Source organism: Mastomys coucha, unplaced genomic scaffold (genome assembly GCF_008632895.1).
Source record: "Mastomys coucha isolate ucsf_1 unplaced genomic scaffold, UCSF_Mcou_1 pScaffold18, whole genome shotgun sequence".
NCBI classification, from domain to species: domain Eukaryota; kingdom Metazoa; phylum Chordata; class Mammalia; order Rodentia; family Muridae; genus Mastomys; species Mastomys coucha.
In genome coordinates this window covers 60162835-60184313 of record NW_022196900.1, presented here as the reverse complement: position 1 = coordinate 60184313, position 21479 = coordinate 60162835, and the positions used below count along the sequence as shown (strand labels likewise).

Here is a 21479-nt window from a genome sequence, read left to right as displayed (position 1 = left end):
CAGGGTTGGACAATCAACTTCAAGGTCAACAGAATTTTATATTTCTATCTCAATGAGACGGTTTTCAAAATTCAAATTTAGAGCATAATATAGATACTTTCTTGCTCATGCATTAAGAAGGGTCTAGTAGTCTTTATTACCATTTGGAAGTAGTTTTATTGTCATAGTTAGGGACAGAGTCTGGGTCCTGACAGCGCTAACAAACTAGGTTTGGCCCTGTGACCTCCAATAGACCAAATAAGTAACTAGAATAATAAAAGATGCAATAGGAGTTCCAATGTGGTCCCTTTGGGAAGAGAGACTGGAAGAGAGACTAGTGGCTTTTCCAAGTTCAGATCCTAATATCCTTAGATGTAAATGTGTATAGGTAAGTAGTCCTTGTCAAGATATGGTCCCACAGATCATATTTGTCTTGGCAAGTTGATCAACTGTCAGGGAGACAATTGTCCAGGAGACAAGCTCTCCCTCTGGCTGGCACCAAGATCCCAGCATGATATTCCTGGGGAGATACCAATTTCTTGGGGCCTATTGATTCCATAATCTTAGAGGCAAGGGGGAGCGGTGCTTCTTTAGAATAGCCTCCTTCTTGCATTACAGTTACAGCAACTCTCCCAAGAGTTCATGTGTTGAAATTCAATCTCTACTGATACATGTGAAGATAGAAACGCAACCCAACTATGGGGCTCAGAAGTGGAGCCCTCTGGAGGTGATGAGTACTTGTTAGGGTCCTTAGGGTAGAGCACCATAATTGAATATTAGTGGCTGTGTAAAGAGGAGAGGAAGCGAGACACGCAGCAGAATACAAGCACATATAAATGTGTCCTGTCCTTTGCCATGTGGCATCCTGTGTTGCTCTAGGACTTTGTTGAGGAAAGGCCCTTACCAGCTATAAGCCCACACATGGACAAGCACTGTGAGCCAAAACAAAAACATCCTCCAAGGAGGCCTCTCTGGAGTACTTAGCTCTGGAGTAACAAAGTAGACTAGCGCAGTCCAAAGCCTTCCATAATTTGCTTTCCTAAAACATCTTCATCGACCATTGTATAAGAGAAGCGAGTGAAAAGAAGAAAGGAAAAAGGAGGAAGAGCATAACTGGTCCTAGGCATGATGGAGAAGAAAGTTTATCGTAGGTAAAAGGGAGAGCATAGGCCGGTGTGTCTGGGAGTGAACATAACCCTGAGCCACGTGAGGGAGGATTAGGAGGGGAAAGGGCAGACAGAAGGGACTGGTAACCAAAATGGCTGCATTATATAGGGAAAGGCAGTCCGCCCCCTGGGCTGGAGAAGTTTAGGGTAGGTGGCAGGGTATACAAGCCATACCCTGTGACAGGGAGGGACTGAGGGATGCTGGGAGAAGTAGGTCCACTTTGATATGTTAAATAGGTATCTGAGTTCACCATATGTCCTAACATCAAGAAAGAGCCGGGATTTCTTTGGTGACTGGTAAGTTACCACAATGGCAAACACACTTGAACTGTTACCTTGATGTAACACTAGGTTAGAAACCAATGAAAATAAAGCTCTAGTTTATTTGACATTCAAGTTCATGAATACCCAAAAGCTTCTCGAATGGGGATAGGATTTGTGGGAACAAAAAAATTAGAAGCCCTGACTCTAAGACAAAATATCATCTTTTTGTTTACAAGGAATTTGTTTACAAAGGATTCCCTAAGCAGATTGCTTCAGGACCACTATTATGAAGTGGATCACTGCACTAGTTCTTTATACATACAAACAAACATACATGCATACATACATACATACATACATACATAAAGGCCTACTTGGAAAGATATTTTGTTTTGGCTCACAGTGGATGTATATACATACATAGTATACACACACACACACACACACACACACACACACATGCACACACACACGCACACACATCTGGGATAAAGACCATGACCAAAAACATAAAAGCACCTTGGAGAGAAAAGGGTGTATTTGTTTTAGAGACCATAGTACATCACCTGTCAAGCCAAGGCGGGGGCCTGCAGGTCGGACCTGAAGCAGACTAGCTTGTTCTCCATGAATTGCTCAGTTTGCTCTCTTAACACACCCCTGGAACATCTGCCCAAAGGTGGCACCATACACACACAGTGGGTTGGGTCCTCTCATCAATTGCTAATCAAGAAAGCATCCCAGGCTTTCCTATAGGCCAATCTTACAGAAACAAATCCCTCCACTGATGTTCCCTATTCCCACAGGACTCTAGCCTCTGGTTTGCATGAGTTGACAATACCAAAAAATGAACAAACAAAAAAGAAAACAACTTCTAAAGAGTGGTATAGATGGGCAGAACACCTCGGGGTTCTCACCACTTCCTAAGTTGGTTTTATTTTAGGTTGACAGGAGATTACAGTATCTCAGACAAGATCAAAACACTTGTAGAAATTAAAATGTCAAAAGCCCATGATAAAAGATTGATAAGATGTGGTGCTATGAGCCCAACTCCAGGTGACAATCAGTAACAAGATGAGAAGGGAGTTAAGACAAAAATTATAATAATGGTTCAGTCAATGTTCTAGACATTTTTTGTTATAACAAAGCCTTTTATACATTCAAATAATGTCCTTTTACAAGGAGAAAATGAAAACAGTGGTAGATGAAACAGATTTACCAGGACCATTCAGTCCCTAAATCTAGGAGGTAAGTTCTGATCTACTAAGTCTCCTTATTTTCTTCCCTCCCTCTTGCCTTTCAAATATTTACTAAATCTTGCTTCTGTAGGTCACACAAAGGCAGCTTTCTGGCTGTAGCGGTGAGAAGCTTCAGGGTGAGGTCTCCAGTGCCACCTCATGCTAGCACATTCTTGCCCAAGGCATCTACCTGGTAAGGACTCTAAATGTGGAACAACTTGATTTCTGCATTACAAAATGCAAATAAAGAAAATCAGGAAGTGGAAAGGTGTCTTAGAGAAAACTCTTGACCCAACCACTAGCTGTGTAAGGACTTTTGCACAGTTGACATCTTCCTGTATAGCTCTGTGCAAATTCTAAGAAAAGGCCAATTAGCAACGGTTTGTTTTTCCGGTTTTTGGTCTATCCTGGAATTCACTCTGTAGGCTATGGTGGACTTGAGCTCGGAGATCCACCTACCTGCCTCTGCCTCCTCATGCAGGGATTAAGGAGTGCACCAGCACTGCTGGCTGGTTTGGGTTTTTGTTTTATTGTTGTGTTGCTTCTTACTACAGCGTGCAAACTGTGGTCAGATGAGCAGCAAGAATGTTGTACTCTTCCTTTTTCCCCATTTCCTTACTCCCCATTTACTGAGTTCCAGGGTCACCAACGTAGACAGTACTAACTCCTTGTAAATCATTGCAACATATGGAGCCCAGATTTCCATTTCCTCACATGTGACTATTGCATTTAACTGAGTCTTCTACCACCAGTCTCTGCAGCTAAAGCAAAACCAGCTCTGCCCCTCAATTTCCCTGCTATCGGTTTTCAATGGCTTAGGAAGACGTGGGTTACAAAACCCTTAGGAGTTGGACTGTAAACTGGGTAGTGGTGATGTATGCCTTTAATCTCAACACTCAGGGGACAGAGGTGGGGCAGACCCAGCTCTATAAGAGAAATCCTGTCTCAAAAAAAAAAAAAATTTTGAGTTGGTCTTTAACTTTTGTCTGTTCCACGATATTTACCCAACAGCGATGAAGTATATATAAAAGGAAAGTATTCGTAGTGGAAAGCTTGTCTCCCACCTAAAGAACTCTAGGTTTTCTGATATGTAACTCTACACCACCCAGGCAAATATACCAAGTCCCCTGCTTCCCATAGCTTGCCAAATAGAAAACAAAAAAACTGTTTTAAGCTCAGAGATACAAGCATGCACAGGCTCCGTACATAGACCAGACTGTACATAGCATGCCTCAGTAACAGCCCGTGAAACAGCAAAAAAAATTGAGAGTAATGAAACAAATTAACATTTTGAGGACTCCAGATAAAGCTTCTGGCATTGGTCATTCTACCTGACTGCATGTCTGAGTCCTGTCTGACCATGTACTCTGGATGGCCTATGTCAGGCCCTGTCTGACCATGTACTCTGGATGGTCTACATCAGGCCCTGTTTGACCATGTACTCTGGATGGTCTACATCAGGCCCTGTTTGACCATGTACTCTGGATGGCCTACGTCAGGGACCTGAATCATGCAGCTCTAGGAGCATAAGTATATCAGGTGCCTGGACATGTACCCGGTACTTAGTCATTCTTTTACATATGATACCTCAGATCTTTCACCTACCAAGCAATCCTATTCTAGAAACCAAAACATGAAGAGATTAAAAGTTCCAAGTACATTGCTAGGAAGGGACTTAATACTGAAGAGATTCCTTATTTATAGCTAAGTGATTCAGGAAGCAAAGAGTGACATTCAATCTTGAATGCTAAATGGAACTCAGATCATGGAACCCAGTGGTCTTGCCATTAATGTCAGCTGTCTACACTTGGTTCTAGGGTCAATCTTATGATCTTTTCCTATCTCCTCCCATACATTTTAGCTCAATACGAAGGACAGGACAAACTCAAATCAGATTCTGTTCCAAATTCAGGGTTTTTTCATCCATTCCAGTTAAACATATAGGGAAGAAATATGTTTCTTATTCTGTCCTTAGTTCACTCAAGACTTCAAAAACTATAATGAAGTCTGGGGGCAGTCCAAAATCACAAATGTCTATTCTTCCTTCCTCTCCCAGAGGACATGTGCCTGGGTGCTCTCCATGTAGTCATGGTGGACATTTAAAAACGGAACAAAACTGTGGTTCTCAAGCCTGGCCGATCGACACAACCAATTTCTGAAACCTATAGGACCCCAACCTTCACTGGGCCAATGTCCTGAATCTCTTGGGTTGAAGAGCAACAATGAATTTTGTTTACTTTAAACAAACTACCTATTGGGACTTTGATGGTTACCTATGAATGGGTCATATAATTCAACATTATACTTCTGTTATCCCATCTGGTTTTTGGTTTTCCTAAACTGATTAGCTTTAACAAATGCATTAATTAACATTAGTGGTGCCTTCCTGTATTCTCAGTTGTCATGGATTTGATTTTTCTAAGTCAAGTAACTTCAAAGAGAAGTCTCCACCAAGCCTGTCCATCTTCCAGTACTGCCCAGTTCCTACCTCCCCCAACTTACATCTGCCAGTTTCTTGGCTTCAAAGTTAAAACACACACACACACACACACACACACACACACACACACACACACACGCACACACACACAAACCAATCCTAACCCAAACTCTTCTATTAAAATATGGCTCAGCCAACCTTAGAAACAATGGCCCATCTTGACTGCACATGTTGTTAGCTTCCAGAGCATGCCATGAGCATATCACCAACACCTGAGTAGTTCCTGTTCTCTTTTACGACCCAGTTCAAAGCTGGGACCTGGGGCTTTGTTCTTGACTGTGGCTTTTTCTCCTGTCCTCCTGCCCAACAATATTAACATACACACAAGAATGTGAGCTCTCTGAAGCCACTAACTTTAATGTCTAGTGCTGCACCTAACATAAGACTATCCCCCATGAGAAGTCCTGACAAAGCAGCATGGGGTGAATAGCTGAGGCTATTTCTAGATCTCAGGTTTAGGAAACGAAGCTGCTCTTAACTGAATTTTGAAAAATGAGCCAGAGAGACTGGGTGAGTAGGAATTTCAAATATCAAGCCATGGGAAGAGATGGAGAAACATCTCAACCTTGGCGTTTGGGAGATCATACGATGGTTAGACACTCGCTATTTCAGTTTATAAGAGCTGACTGCTCTAGACTGTCATATACAGAATGGGATCTACCGAAAGAGTAAGATCATTTTGTGAATGCCATTACTCTTCTGTGGAAACTGTATCACTTTCAGAATGGGGAAAATTCTCTGCATGGGTTTACTGCATGGGTTTACTGGAAGCCAGGGCTTACCTGGTAGGAAACCACAATCATTTCCCACTGAGGTTCTTCAAAAGCCTTGGTTAGCCTACTGTAGTGATTTGAATGAGAACTGATCTGTAGGTTCACATATTTGAATATTTGGTTCCCAATTGTTGCACTGCCTGGGAAGGATTAGGAGGTGTGGCCTTGTTGGAGGAGTATGTCACTGGGGGGTGAGCTTTGAGGTTCAAAAAGCCCATGCCAGACCCAGCCTCTCCTTGTTCACCTCCCTCTCTGCCTGCTGCCAGGATGTAAGTCCTTAGCTACTGGTCCAGTGCCATCCCTGCACGCTTACTGCAGCACTCCTTGCCGTAATGACTATGGACTCACCTCTGAAACTATAAGCAAGCCCCCAATTACGTCTGTAGCTGCTTACTTCTATAAGCTGCCTTGATCATGGCATCTCCTCATATCAACAGAATAATAACTTTGATACCTATCATAAAGACAAGAAAACAAGGGCACAGACAATCCTAGCTCCTTTCATTCAACAAGGATTAATTTGTTTGCTTGCTGCAGGAAAGGTACTGCACTGGATAAGAACAGAGCCAAGGAGTGTGGAGAGAATCTCCATATACTGTTGGATGTGCCACCTGTCAATAAAAATCCTATGGGCTATAAGGGTAGAACAGTAGGTGAAACATCCGGTAGGCAGAGAGGATTCTGGGATAGAGCTAGGCATGGAAAGATTCACCAAGGAAGAGGAAGGAGGACAGAAACTTGGGAGCTGAGCTGAGGTAAATATCCATGTGGCAGAACTTAGATCAGAGTAAATGAAATATTTAGTTATGAGCTAGTTGGAGAACGTGCCAAAGTTTGTGGTCAAGGTGTTTATAAAAACATTTTGAGTCACAGACCTGTTATTTCTGGGAGCCTAGGGTTGACAGGACAGCCTCTATTTTACAAAGGAGATGTCCAGTATAAAAACTTAACATTTGATCTATAACATTATGAGAAAAAAAAAATGGCAACTGAAGTAACAGAATTTCGAAGGGCATCCTGACTTCTAGGATGTCCCAGGGTTGACAAAATACAGTGCTATAGCTGTGAAGAAGCTGACCTTCTTACACAGTGTAACTCTTTCTTCTACTCATCAGCTGCTTTTGTCTACCTCAGAGTTGAGTTCCTGGGAAACCAAATCTACAGCTACAAAAACTTCATTTACCTAAGACTGTCAGACAAGGTGGCAGAGATTCAGATCCTTCAGAACAAAGGGTTGCTTTCCATATCAGAGAGGGTGGACCCTGTCTTGTAGGCAGAACTAGCATAAAGAACAAAAGCACAGAGGAGTGATAGGAACTGAAGGGACTGCAGGGATTGAAGAATTGAAAAGGATTCGCTAAGGCTAGAGCTCACAGGTTTTAGGAAGAAGGGGATGAAGATGGGGGTGAAAGGCTCCCACCCATCTCGGAGGAAAGGGGGGCATCAAAGAAGTCTGAGAAGGGGAGCTTGAGTCAGTGTTTTCAAAACATTCAGTATGTGTGCAAGAAATCTGAAAGAGGAAACAACTGGGGAGTGTTTTGGGAGGCTTCAAGTGTAATTATTCCTCTAGAGAGGATATAGAGATCCTCATGAAGTATCATCTGTCTTAGTGTTTTGTAAATATTCTTCCCCATCACCTTCTGATTGGTTTAATAAAGAACTGATGTCCCATCTCAGGACAGGAGAGGAAAGACAGGCCATCCAAGCAGAGATAGGAACTCTGGCAAAGACTTGGCAGGGAGTGGGGTAGATATGGAGGGAATTCACCAGCTAGACAAGGTGGACTTCAGATACAGGGGACTGAGGAGCTTGTTGGAAAAAACCTAAGCTATATAAGGCCTAAGTTTTCATAAATAATGAAAAGTCTCTGCCTCATTACTGGGGACTGGTGGGTCCATAGATTCAGAACATAGAAGATACTCAGAGTCAGAGCCAAATTTTCCCTTCAATGAAGGTCACAAGCCAATGTGACCATTAAGAGGACTAAATATTTGGAAAATTGCTCAACATCCTTAGCCACCTAGGAAATGCAAATTAACACTGCTTTTAAATCACATCTTACCCCACTTAGAATGGTATCATCAAGGAAACAAACAAATGCTGGTTAGAATATGGGGGGAAAAGGACTTTTTTTTTTAAATTATTGAGAAGAAATCTCATAATTTTTTCTTTTCAGATTTATTTTATGTAGATGAATGTTTTGTTTGCACACATGTCTATGTACCATGTATGTGCCTGCCATCCTCAAAGTTCATAAGAGGATCATATCCGCAGGAACTGGAGTTATAGATGGTTCAGTCATGTAGGTGCTAGGAATTAAACCTGGCTCCTCTGGAGGAGCAACCAGCGCTCTTAGCATTGAGCCATCTTTCCGGCCCCAGAAGAAGAACGAACACTGGTACAGTTACTATGGAAACCAGCTTTAGAGGTTCTGCAAGGAAGTATATGACCCAGCTATAACGACTCCTAGGTCTATATACCTGACGCACCTTAAGTCAGCCTTCCACAGAGATACTTGCACATCCATAGTTACTGCTCTGTTATTACAACCAGCCCAGGTATCTAGCAGCAAATGAGTAGAGAAAGGAAATGTGTGCGCGCGCACACACACATACACACACATACACACACACACACACACACACACACACACACTCTAAGGCTCACTCTTTAGTTGTAAAGAATGAAATCATATGTTTAGGAAGTTGAATGTAACTGAAGATCATTCATTATATGAAGTGAAATAATCTGACTCAGGAAAAAAGTGTGTGTGTGTGTGTGCGCGTGTGTGCGTGTGTGCGTGCGTGCGTGTGTGTGTGTGTGTGTGTGTGTGTGTGTGTATGTATGTATGGGGCGGGGGGGGGGGTGTAACATAACAGTCAAAAGGGGACCATGAAGAGACAATCTCCCAGAAATGAAGTGGAATCTGTTCAGTAAGTAAACTCAGCCGTGGGCTGGGGCTGGAGGTCTGAATCAACCTCAGAATCCACAAGGAAACAAGGGGGAGGAACAAAGAGGCAGGGATGGTAGTGTAGGATGATTTTACAGAAACTGAAGAATGGCGTTAACGGTAAAGTTTCTGTGTCAACTGCTGCAAGGTGCTCAAGCCAAATACTTGGGTCCCACTCAGCACTTCAGACGCAGTGATAAAGCACAGCAGTCTGAAGGGCGGCTTGGAGGAGACTGGCTAGTCCATTATATATAGCCATTACTACAGTACTGTAAAAATGTATATACAAGGGGGCTGGAGAGGTGGCTCGGCGGTTAAGAGCCCTGACTGTTCTTCCAAAGGTCATGAGTTCAAATTCCAGCAACCACATGGTGGCTTACAACCATCCAGAATGAGATTGGACACCCTCTTCTGGAGTGTCTGAAGACAGCCACAGTGTACTTAGAAACAATAAATAAATAAATCTTTAAAAAAAATGTATATACAAGTGCACAACAGGTTTTAGGTTATATTTGCTAAGTTAAAAAGGCAGGTTCTGTCCATCATAATCAAATACATCACTAATATATCACATATTATACTTTAGCAGGCTCTGGTCTTCATGTTACATTTTTAAAATGTCACGCACAAGCCTAGATTTTTGAGAATCTATGATTTGCTTTTTATTCATCAGATGCAATCATGGGGTCCTTTTTTTTTTTTTTTAAGATTTATGCGTGATTTAATAGATCTTAGAACTCCTTTTAGAGAGAATGCAGGGTTTTCACTACACAGTTACCAGGAGCAATCTGCTACCAGGGCCTTGTAACTACTAAGCAAGCTACTAGCCTGCTAATGATTATCTAACAGACAGTTTTCATGGTACAGATGTGTCTTGATTTATGAGGAGGCCAGGTCTTAACAAACCCACTGTAATCTGATGGCATACCTAGGCTCAGGAACTCAGTTAAGGTGGAATTCATGATGTTTTTCTCCTGAGAGAAAGTTATAGACTGGCTGGGAGCGGCAGCTCTCTGCCATTGTGCAGCATGAGTAGAAAGAACTTCGCATTGCATACTGCTGCTGGAGAAAAGACCCCAAATCCAAGGGTGGTTTCTACTGTCTGCATTTAAACTCTGTAGTGCCATAATGCCAGGAAAAAAAAAAAAAAAAGACTGTAAGGTCAAGCTACTGGGAGCCAGGGGCCCATCTGTATTAGCAAGGACAGAAAAAAGGCCACAGCACACAGGGAGTCATTGTCACTGACCACTGAAGGAAGTCAGCAAAGTGAGAAGGGTCTACAGCTTCCGGGTCCCACAGGCTCTGAAGCCCACCTGTACCTCCTGTATGCAGCATTCTCTCTAATGATTTCTCAATGCCCCTTGCACCCTGTCAATCCTGTATCTTATTGAAGACTACACTGTTCCCAAGATCGGAGTTTGCAACTTCAAATGCTCTTTAAATCAAACACAATGAAGTCCAGAGACTCTTCCATTCGGTAAGACCAACACCTATTTCTGCTCTCGGCTCAGTTGCATGATTCAAGAGAGCAAGAGGCAACCTTCCTTGGACTCTTCAAATAATCTCTCTTTAGAGATGAGGCCACGCACAAGAAAATAGCTCAGCAGGAATTTGAAAGGGAAAGAAAAAAAAATGAGTGAGAAACTAGAGATAAAAGCAGGAAAGCACCGTAATATAACACATGTGCTGTCAAACTTCAGTTATTTGAATGGAATCAGGAACAAGCGGTCAATTTAGAAAGTAGAGATCTGGCAAGGGTTGTTCTAAGGAAAAGAATGCACACATGTGTTGGATGGAGGGATATATGACCTAGTTTTGAATAAATAAATCTAAGAATGGTTTATAATTTATGTGAGCCTATTTCCAGCTAGTCTGAAAGGCAATCTGAAACTGTGTTATCAATTAGGAGTCCATTGATGGATTATATACAGTCTGAAAGGGCCTGAGGCTGGACATCTTACAGATGTAAATATCAGACATGCGATAGCCTACAGAGCACATTAATTCCGTTCTGAAAAGGGGCATGGGCTGCAGGAGGAGGAAAAGGGGGAACTTTGAGGTCGCCCTTCACCCTCTACCACGCCTCTCATGTTACAAATAAGTGCTCAAGTATGTGGACTTTGGGACGCAGCCACCACCTGGTAGAATGTCACAAAACTTCAAATGCAAGCCAGCTAGTGCTTAAATACCTAAATATTGCTAAAAGCTGCTTGTAAATTGAGCTGTGCCAACCATGCCGAGAACAACCCTTGACAGGCAGTAGGATCTGCTTGAGACATGCTCTAAGAATGACCAGAGATCAAGATCTAGTCTTTAGTCCCATCTTACTCACGTCCAACCTCCACCCTGGTTTTCAGACCCTCTTACACATCCCTTAGCAAACAAACGGTGAATGAAACAGCATTTTGTAGGAGTGCTGAGGCTCCACCCAGAGCCTGGAACTTGGCAAGTGCACGGTTCCTGAGCTACACCCCCAGCCCTTGCAGGGATGGCTGATGATTTATCTAACTGAGTTTTACTCCAACACCAGTAAAGGAAGGTAATCCCAGAACAGCAGACTCTCTGTGATTTCCACTGTGTGATCTAGCTTCATAAGAAGAAAGATTCACTTGGAAGGTGTCTTAGTTAGGGCTTTATTGCTGGGAAGAGACATCATGGCCAAGGCAACTCTTATAGAAGAAAACATTTAATTGGGGCTGGCTTACAGTTTCAGAGGTTCATTCAGTCCACTATCATCATGTCAATGTGCAAACAGACATGGTGCTGGAGGAGCCGAGAGTCCTACGTTTTGATCCGAAGGCAATAGGGAGGGACTGTCACACTGGGTGTAGCTTGAGCATAGGAGAACTGGAATCCCACCTTGACAGTGAGACACTTCCTCCAACAAGGTCATATACCTCCTAATAGTGCCACTCCCTATGGGCCAAGCCCATGAGTCTATGGGGGCCACACCTATTCTAACTGAAACAAGGGAACATCCCAAAGTTCCAGACCCTATGATTATCTATCATTCTATACACTTGCTCTTCCTTCACTCTCTTTCTACAATGAAATCTCTTCATTCTGCATCTCGTACCTCACAGAGAGGAGACTCTGGTCACAATCTCTGCTCTGCAATACCAAACCCAAATGTGCTGCAGTTTTTCTCAACTTAAAAAAATCTCCTTGATGCTTATAACCCACCACTATTTTTTTCTAAGCAAACCTCGGGAGTTCGTACAAGAACTGTCTCTAGTTCCTTTGCTCATTCCTGAAAGCCTGGCCCCTCCAGGTCCTGCCTCTCTTCTTACTCTGTCATACTATTCCATAAACTCCTGGCCTGCCCCCAACTCCTATGGCTGTCTTTCTAACCCTTGCTCAATCTGAGAAACTCAACACAGCTGTTCTCTACTCGGTCCTGAAACAACTTGAAACTTGCTTCCAGAAGATACCCTTGACTTCCAAGTCCACCCACCCCTAGACTATCTTTTTGCTAATTCCTTTCCTGATTCCTTCTTGTTCAGAGTCCCCTAAGTGTCTAGAGACCGCAAGATTCTTTTCTTGGGGTATTTTTTCCCCTAGTTGCCTATTATGATTATAGTCATACAATACAGGTACTAGCTAGACATAATGAATTCCAAATTCAAAAATATATTCTGTCCCTGCCCCTAGACTCCAGACTTGCATAACCACTTGTGAGATCCTTTTCTTTGAGTATCTGCTACTACCTAAAACTTTACTCTTACTAGAGACCTGATTCCATTCTTGATTCATAGTCCCATATCCTACCCATCCCTTCTCCATATGCCCTCTACTGCATTCAGAGCAGTAGCTGAAGTCCTATAATGAATGAATGGTTGGTGATTCAAGAATTATCAGGATTTGGTCCCAAACCATCTGACCTAATGTCCTGTTCCATGCCCATGCCCCTAGGCCCTACCACAGCCACACTGGCAGTTCTGAAGTTTTTGAGCCTAAACAAAATTCAAAGCCTTTCCTTCACTTATGTCCATGATCTGCAAGCAAGCCCTATTTATTCAGATCTCATGAATGAGCCCCTGCATTAAAGCATAGAGTCCTGAAGCTCCAAACATCAGAGAACCCTATGCTTCATCTCCAAGTTATGTCTGCCTGGTCAGGCATGCTCTTATGTATTTTGTGCTCCTGTAACAGAATACCACATACTGAGTGCATAGTATAAGTGACAGAAGGTGTTTTGGAGATTGGGAAGTCTAAGATTGAGAGGCTGCATATACTGAAAGATTGCTAAATTATAGCACAGCAGTTGGTGTCACATGGGTGAGAGACAGCAAGAGGTCATACTCAAGCTTTTTAATAATTGGCATTAATCCATTTAAGAGGGCAGAGTCTCACAACCTAAGCTTTTGGGATGGATGTGTGTGTGTGTGTGTGTGTGTGTGTGTGTGTGTGTGTGTGTGTGTGTTGGGGGTGGGGGGGAGGAAGATACAGTCAAAACAAAATAGTATTTACCATCACTTGGTATACATTTCTTGTCTATTTGTTTATAATCTGCAACTCTCAACCTCTAAATAAGCTTTGTTCTGTTTATACCTTCTGGCCAAGTATTTACCATACGCCAGGGTGTTTAATAAGTTCTTATTGAATAAAGTGCAGTGTATATTTATTCTAGCTAGTGGCTAGGTGGCAATTGAGTTGGAAAAATTGCTTCTGTATTATTCAGTAAGAAAAAGACATGATGCTATTATTATTAATGAGGGGGCTGGATCCCAACAATCAGCTCACTATCAGAAACCATGAATAGATGAAAGATGGTAAGGAAATGGGGGTGACACCCTGGCTGTGGCTGCTCCCAGACCTACCGAAACTTGGTCTTTCACTGAAGCGGGAGGCTCTAGCGGAGGCAACGGAGTATCATTCTAGGCTCCATAACTTCCTATGTGCATGAACCACCCTCATTCTTCCCCAGTTTGCTCTTGTATGTGTACATAAATAGTATGCATGGGTATGCATGTATGTATGCATGTAAGTGTGGATAGCTGTGCATGAGCCACAGCACACATAAACGTCACAAGGACAGCCTTAGGTGTCAGTCCTTGTGTCCTACCTTCTTTGAGAAGGGATATCGTTTCATTGGATGTTGCTATGTATACCAGGCTACCTGGCCTATGAACTTCAAGAGATTCTACTTCTACCTCCCATCTAGTTTAGGACTCTAGATATATATGACCCCACTTGACTGCATGTAGGTTCAGGGGATTCAAACTCAGGTCCTCCTGCTTGTGTGGCGAGTACTTTTTTCTATAAGTAATCCTCCCAGGCTCAGCCTGTCCTTTCTAGCTCCAACCACAGAGCCAGGAAGTAATGAACTCTGCTTAGAAACTCCACATCAGCCTGAGGATCTATGATCAGAGACATGTTAACAAAGGCACTGTCAATTTAAAAGGCATACAAACCTCTATTTGTGCGTTCAACCAACAGCAGCTTGAAAATGTGTGGAAACACCTGAGTGTCCAAATGATGTAGACCTTTGCTTGTTATTCCCCAAAGAACACAGTGTGCCAACCATTCACATAACATTTGCATGATATTAGGTATTATAAGTAATCTGGAGATGATTTAAAGAATGTGTGAGGAAGCACAAATGCTGTATGTAAATGTCATGCTATTTTCTAAGGACTTAAGCTCCTGCAGATTTTTGTGTCCAGAGAAAAATCATAGAACCAACCTGAGGAGCTATTGTAATCTGTAATTCTCTCATTTTATTTATCTCTTCTTGATTCTAACAACAACAACAACAACAACAACATATATTCAGTTTGAAATTAAGACTACCCCACCATCCTTAAACGATAACTATTAAAATTATGAAATGGGTCTCTAGGTCTTAGATAAAGGGATACTGTCCTATTTTTCTTTATTAGTTCTAGTGGGAACCTCTCAAGTCAATGTGACTTTTAACGCTTTTGAATCACAGACAATGCTAAGCTACTCCGTGTATTTTGGGGGGAAGACTTGCACCTGACTCTACTCACAGGCTGCTATTGCAACATGTCTTGTGCTGCTGAGCATTCATGAGGAGAAGCACTGAGAATCGGGCGTCGGCTCTGCGGCCCATGTCAACTGTGCAATCTTCCACAGTTAACCTTCTTTTTCTACTCCGTGCCTTTGAAAAACTATTCTCATTTAACTTCCCGTGTGGCAGTAAACCTCACCTGCTCCAGAAGACTTCCAGACTCTCTGGCCAAATAAAAATGATTGAATATGTGATGTGCATTGGCTCGGAGTATGTGCTTGGCAGAGGAAGGCTGGATCATTTATCTAGCAGTTATAGTTTCATTATCCCCAAAGAACTTAAAATGTACAACTCTTTCTTTTTAGACCCGACAGACTCCCTGGTTTGTGTATACAATTCACAAAGACTACAATCTCTCCCCCAGGCAGAGCCTGGATGGGGTCCTATAAGTAAATACTCTGGTCTTCTGGCTTCTCTCTTGAGTTTTATGTGTCTTCAAGGGTCAGGATCAGATCCGTCCGCTTCCCAGCAACGTAAAGGCTTACGTTGGGTCTTGGTAAAATCTGAAACTTGAGGCTGCTGTTATTTCTGAAAGTCGTCCCAGTTTTTCAGTGGGGAAGCTTCTAGATCTTGAGGTCTCTCAACCAACATGCACAGGCACACAAGGAGCAGGGGAGAAATTTGGAACAGAACTTCAAGAGCAAAACAGGAGAGGTATCTTGATACTTTGGAATTGGGAGCTGCTATATCAACAGAGTTCCTACGAGCTACCACCATTGCCTATAGTGAAGTTCCAGTGAGATAAAGAAGCAAATGCAATCTCAGCCTATAGTGTAATGGTGCTGACTCTGCGGGTAGACAACCCTTCTCATTGTTCATCTAGAAAACCCTAAGACAAACACAAAGATTTCAGATAGAAGATGCAAATAAAAGTGAACACCTCCTATTATTACAATAGCTGGGTCACTGACATGACCTTTAAAATAAAGAATGCAAAAGTTCCATGGAATGGTAAGGAGCCTGGTTCAGTACTTGGCATCTTCCATATATATGGCTATATAATACATGGTTAACATATGCCTACTCGATAGTCTTCCCTTCTTTCCTACAGAATTAACTTTCTCAAGAAACATATACAATTAAGTAGATGCTATTTTTCTTTAAAATGGAAACAATAATGTTTGAGGCAGTCCATTTGTTCAATGTGAACATGTGGGGTACAGGAAATGAAAAAGCAAATACTGACCTGAATTTAAGTCTCGTCCTGGGTTGAAGGCTCGGCTGTTCACAGTTGTAGAGAGTCGATCACAACTCACTGTTCTTGATACATTGGTATTAAAGTTCCCATCAAACCTAAAACAACAGAAAGGGATTAGCAGTGTGTACCTGGTGAATTTCACACCTAGTGAAAACAATTGATAAAAATATCCATTCATATCGTGAATGAATAGGCCAGTCCATAAACAGTAGGATGGTGACTTAACAAGAACAACCAAAAATTAAAATTTTATTCTAAATAATGTGCTGAGGAAGAGGAGTACCTGTAGCTAGAAGGCTTAGAAGTCAAGTTCAAATGCTAGGAGATTAAAAGAGAACTGACCTTTAAAAGCATTTTTTTTACCCAAGGAACTTAACCTATTACTGTTGATAAAAGCATATGCAAAGTAGATGACGAGATTCAGACTTAAGCAATATATATATGCTGTGAAACAGTTTTTCACTATATTGTATCTGAGCACCAATTCTAAGGACAGTAGTAAAGGGACATACAAACTGTGAAGTAGAAATCTCTGTTCTGTCACTCACAAATAAATCTCTGACATTGAGAAACATAGTTTGCTTAACCTTAAAATAAATAACTAACTAAATAAAATTTACTTTACAAAGATTTTTTAAAAAGGGTTAAGAGTAATGTGTGGATATGCTTCTCTTGGCACCTGATTCAGAACTGGCCCCTTTCCTGTCACCATACATAGAAAGCTGAAGTCTCTTGATTTCAATGTTAGTACTAAAGACAGAACAATTCTAGTACCCACATTGATCATGGGCAGAGCCAGTACCGAAAACATTTGTCCAGAAAACAATAATTTGAAAGAATATACTCAGATACACACCTGTAGTGAGAATTTTCTTTTAAATCCAGTTATATTGTCTGAATATATTTTTGTATTAATACCAGGTGTGGGATATGAGACTGCTTCCTACTGTCATCAGCAGCTGACTATGATTTGTCTCATACCCTAGCAGAGGAGTGATTCTGCTAGCTAGCTAAAGATAGTTTACATTTACAATTCTGGGGACTTGTCAGAGGGTATAAAAATGTCAGAGCCCCAAGAGGGTGTAAGGGCTGCTTTTCTCCCTGCTGTTGCTGGTTTCTATTGCTTTGGTTGGTCGTGAGCAAAGAGACAAGAAGAAATTGGCTATCCTGATAACGAAGACCAACACTGCCCAAAGGAACTCAATGCCCCTAAATAGAAGGAAATAGTCTAATGAGGTTGACTCCCCCTTTCCCCTCTAGTCTTCTTTCTCTCCTACCTAGTATTAGGCGGTTGGAGGGTTAGAGAAGGGTGGTAGATAAAAGAACACAGTAAAGTAGCCAAAAAGTGAAGCTATATACACCGACATGTTTATATAAGGAGTAGGAAGGACAAAAAACGTTAGTTTACATATATCCTACTTAGGATGCAGAGAGCACTCCAAAGATTCCAGGAGGTAGTCAATAAACTCAACCCAATACTAGCTCTTTAAACTCTGTGAGGCATACAGTGTATACCTCATCAACTAACTAGTGAATGAATGAAATTTTATTACCAAGCTCGAAGAGGGACACTTCTAAAGTCAAGATCTATCTATTCATTCATGACCTTGGATTATTTGTTGGTCAATTCATAAGATACAAGAATCACTGAGTTAGATTTATCCTATAAGTAAGGGAGCTGTGTTTTTCACATCAGTTTCAACTCCCCAAATTGAAGAATATTTTAAAGTATCTTCTCAAAGATGGATTAGGTAACTGGGAGTTGAGAACCCTTTATTCTAGCCACCAGCCCAGCTGAGAATTCTATCAACAATGTCAGCTGTGCATCAAAGGATACTGTTGCTTCACACACATAGTTGTCTACTCTGGACTTGCTCCAAAGTGTCTAGATGAGAAGACTGCTCCCTTCAAGCCACAACTGGGGGCGGGGGGGGGGGGGGGGGGGGAGGAGAGATTAAGAACTAGCTATCTGTGTGCATGCTGGTGACACAATAGTGCACAATCTCATTGTTGTCCTTGTGCACTAGCAAACGGAAGCCCTTCCCTTCACACATGCCTTCAGAGGAGGCCAGATAATAAGTACTTGGAGACTTATGGGCTGTAAGTTCAGTTGGAACACTTACACTCTGTCAATCTAGTGTACAAGCAGCCACAGAAAAACTCAATGTATCTTGGAATAAAACTTAGTTTTCTTTAAAAAAAAAAAATTGTTTCTTCAAGTTTGGACTATACCAGGGGAGCCCAGAAGAATCTTGGATGATGAATGCATATGTTTTGATATGTCCAGTACCATAATACATAGCTACTAGGCATTTGAAATGTGGCCAGTGTAACAGGATACTTACTACCTTTCCTGTTTATTTAATGTCAAGTGTGAAAAGTCACTGAACTGTGGCTGTCATATTGGACAAGCGAGGTCTAGAAGGCTCTCCTTCTCCAGTGAGAAGGTCTGTCTGGCTATCTTTCAGGTCCCTACTTGTATAGACTTCCTAAGGAAGATCTTCCCTTATGTTGGATACCTTTCCAAGTATGTCAAGTGCCTCTGTGTTCTTTCAAAAGCTTGTCTCATTTGTTCAATTTGTGATTCTATTTACGGAGGGAAAGAGGGAGGGAGGGAGAGAGGGAGGGAGGGAGGGGGAACATGGCTCTGTGAGATGGTCAGAGATTGTCATTAGGTGTTTTCCTCTGTCACTTTCTACCTTATGTTTTGAGGCAGGGTCTTTCACCTTGCTTTGTGGCTACACTGGTTCACCCCAGGATCTTCTCGTCTTGGCCTGTCCCAGTACTGGTTTACAGCAGCAGGTTGCTGTGCTCAGCTTTGGCATAGGTTGGGGGATCTGAACTCAGTCCTCATGCTTCTGCACTAAGCTCTTTACCCACTGAGCCACCTCTCCATTTCTGTTTTTTTTTTTTTGGGGGGGGGTTGTTTTTTGTTTTGTTTTGGTTTGGTTTTTTTGAGACAGGGTTTCTCTGTCAACACTGAAGGGCTTTCTTGTTCCTTAGAACCAACCAAACATGCCCCCAAAACAATAAATTGATGTCTACAAAGGCAGGGTCCAAAAATCTACCTCCAACATCCATCCTAAGTGATTCTGGTGTAACTAGATGCTGAGTGGTTTGAACCATTCAAATCAGTCCATGCCCATTTGTTAAACTATTAGGAGCCTTCTGGACACCTCAGAATGGGTGGGCATATGAATAGTCCTGTGTAGCCCTGGCTGTCCTGGAACTCACTCTGTAGACCAGGCTGGCCTCAAACTCAGAAATCCACCTACCTTTGCCTCCTAAGTGCTAGGATTAAAGGCATGCGGCACCACTGCCTGGCTCTGTTTTTTGTTTTTGTTTTTGTTTTTTTTAATGGATGGATTTTGTGAACTAAACTTCATAAACAGATAAGAAAGGAGAAAATATATAGCTAGTTTTAATAGCTATACTTAAATAGCTAGTTTATAATTTATAATATTAAATATGAATATAATATATAAGTATACTATAGTTATTTATTTATAATACAATGTATTTATTGCATATGGCTTTATATAAGTATATAATATATAAATAAATATATATAGTTTATAATATTAAATAGCTAGTTTAAATGGTTGTAATCATAATATTTAGTTTTTTTATTTGTAGCATTTTTTTACAAAGTGGATGCTCATTTTAGGATTCATCTTTTCAGGACTATTCATATGCCCACCCATTCTGAGGTGTCCAGAAGGCTCCTAATAGTTTAACAAATGGGCATGGACTGATTTGAATGGTTCAAACCACTCAGCATCTAGTTACACCAGAATCACTTAGGATGGATGTTGGAGGTAGATTTTTGGACCCTGCCTTTGTAGACATCAATTTATTGTTTTGGGGGCATGTTTGGTTGGTTCTAAGGAACAAGAAAGCCCTTCAGTGTTGTCACAACTTTTTAAAAATAAATTGCTTTCTGTGTGAGCACAGGTATTCCATAGAATGTCTAAAAGATACTTAAAGACAGAAGGTATTTGGATTTTGTTCACTAAAGACAGAGAGTCTTTGGAATTGGAATGGGCCAAGAGAATCGAATAGCACCCAGACATGCCTGTAGTTCCTAGCGAGATGCTGTCATGTAAATTCTGAAGCCCCTTTTCACTTATTTATTTCACAGTGGAGACAAATGAAACCTAGGATATACACAAAAGCAGGAAAGCAAAAGAGACCTGAATTGTGGACCCAACCCTTGCTGAGATAAGACACACAACATTCTGCTTCTAAATGGCCCAGAAGGAAAAGCTAACTGAAAAGGGCCATTCAGGGTGGTGTTGGGCACCCTACCATGGAAATTTTGGCTGAGACACAGGGTGTCCACAGTCAGGACATCTGCTCTGAGCCCCACTCTTGGAGAGCTGATATTGGAAGCAGGGAGACCAAGGAACTATTGTTAGGGGTTTACTTCCTCCTCAGAGCAGATCTCTAAGAGCATTCATGAGAACATCTTCATAGCAATAAAAATGGAAGTGGTGTGCACCCAAGTCCCCACCCACCCACAACCTGACTGGAGTTGCTTTGCTTTGTAATGCTGATCCTGTGTCTTTTTCCAGCCTTTGTGTGTCTCTGTGTGTGTGTGTGTGTGTGTGTGTGTGTGTGGTGGGGGTGTGCTTTTTTTTTGTCTGTATTATTTTATAATCAGATTTAACATTCAAGGGGGCAAGGCAGCCCTCTAGGGCCGTTTCTACAGTCATTCCGCAAAAGCCACACTTTCTAATAAGATCCAGTGGTGATTAGGCTTCATGAATATAACTTTCAGGGGAAAAGGAACACAAACACTGAAATGATATCATCAATCAAAATCCAAAAATAAGATGAGCAATTTATCTTACTTGTTTTAGCGCTTGCTTTTCCCTCTATCAAATAAAGATTTGTTTGCCTGGCAGTGGTGGTGCATGCTCCCCTTTAATCCTAGCATTTGGGAAGCAGAGGCAGGTGGATCTCAGAGTTCAAGGCCAGGCAGTGCTACACAGAGAAACACTATCTCAAAGCTCACCCCTCCCCAGAAAAAAAAAAAAAAAGATTATTAGTGAGGAGGGTAATAAGCAGTTATGAAACCCTGTTAGGCAACCCAGCCCCAGGCAGATCTCGAACTGTCTTTTCTCTCTGGTTCAGACTGCTTCAAGTTTCCTTGGAGGCCATGCTGCACCTCAGTAGCTGTGCATGCACCCATCTACATTCAAGTTCATGTAAAACCTAGAAGTAGACCCACCCTGATGTTTTCTTCATTGCCTGTGCCACTGATGTGCCAGTCAGGTGAGGAGAAGATGTCTAGAGAAGGCATAAAGGAACAGAGGAGGAGGAGGAGGGATGGAGGAGGGGGAGGGGAGCAGAGGGAGGCAGAGGAGAAAGGGGAGGG

The 21479-nt window shown here is 42.0% G+C and overlaps 1 protein-coding gene across 1 annotated transcript in view; it reads right to left on the bottom strand.

Annotated features, from left to right (window-relative positions):
• Cachd1 (cache domain containing 1) overlaps window positions 1-21479 on the bottom strand; it is a 224674-nt gene that overhangs the window by 69187 nt on the left and 134008 nt on the right. The window contains exon 4 of the mRNA XM_031377946.1: window positions 16088-16194. Coding sequence (XP_031233806.1) covers window positions 16088-16194 — 107 coding nt within the window. The remainder of the gene's footprint in view (window positions 1-16087; window positions 16195-21479) is intronic.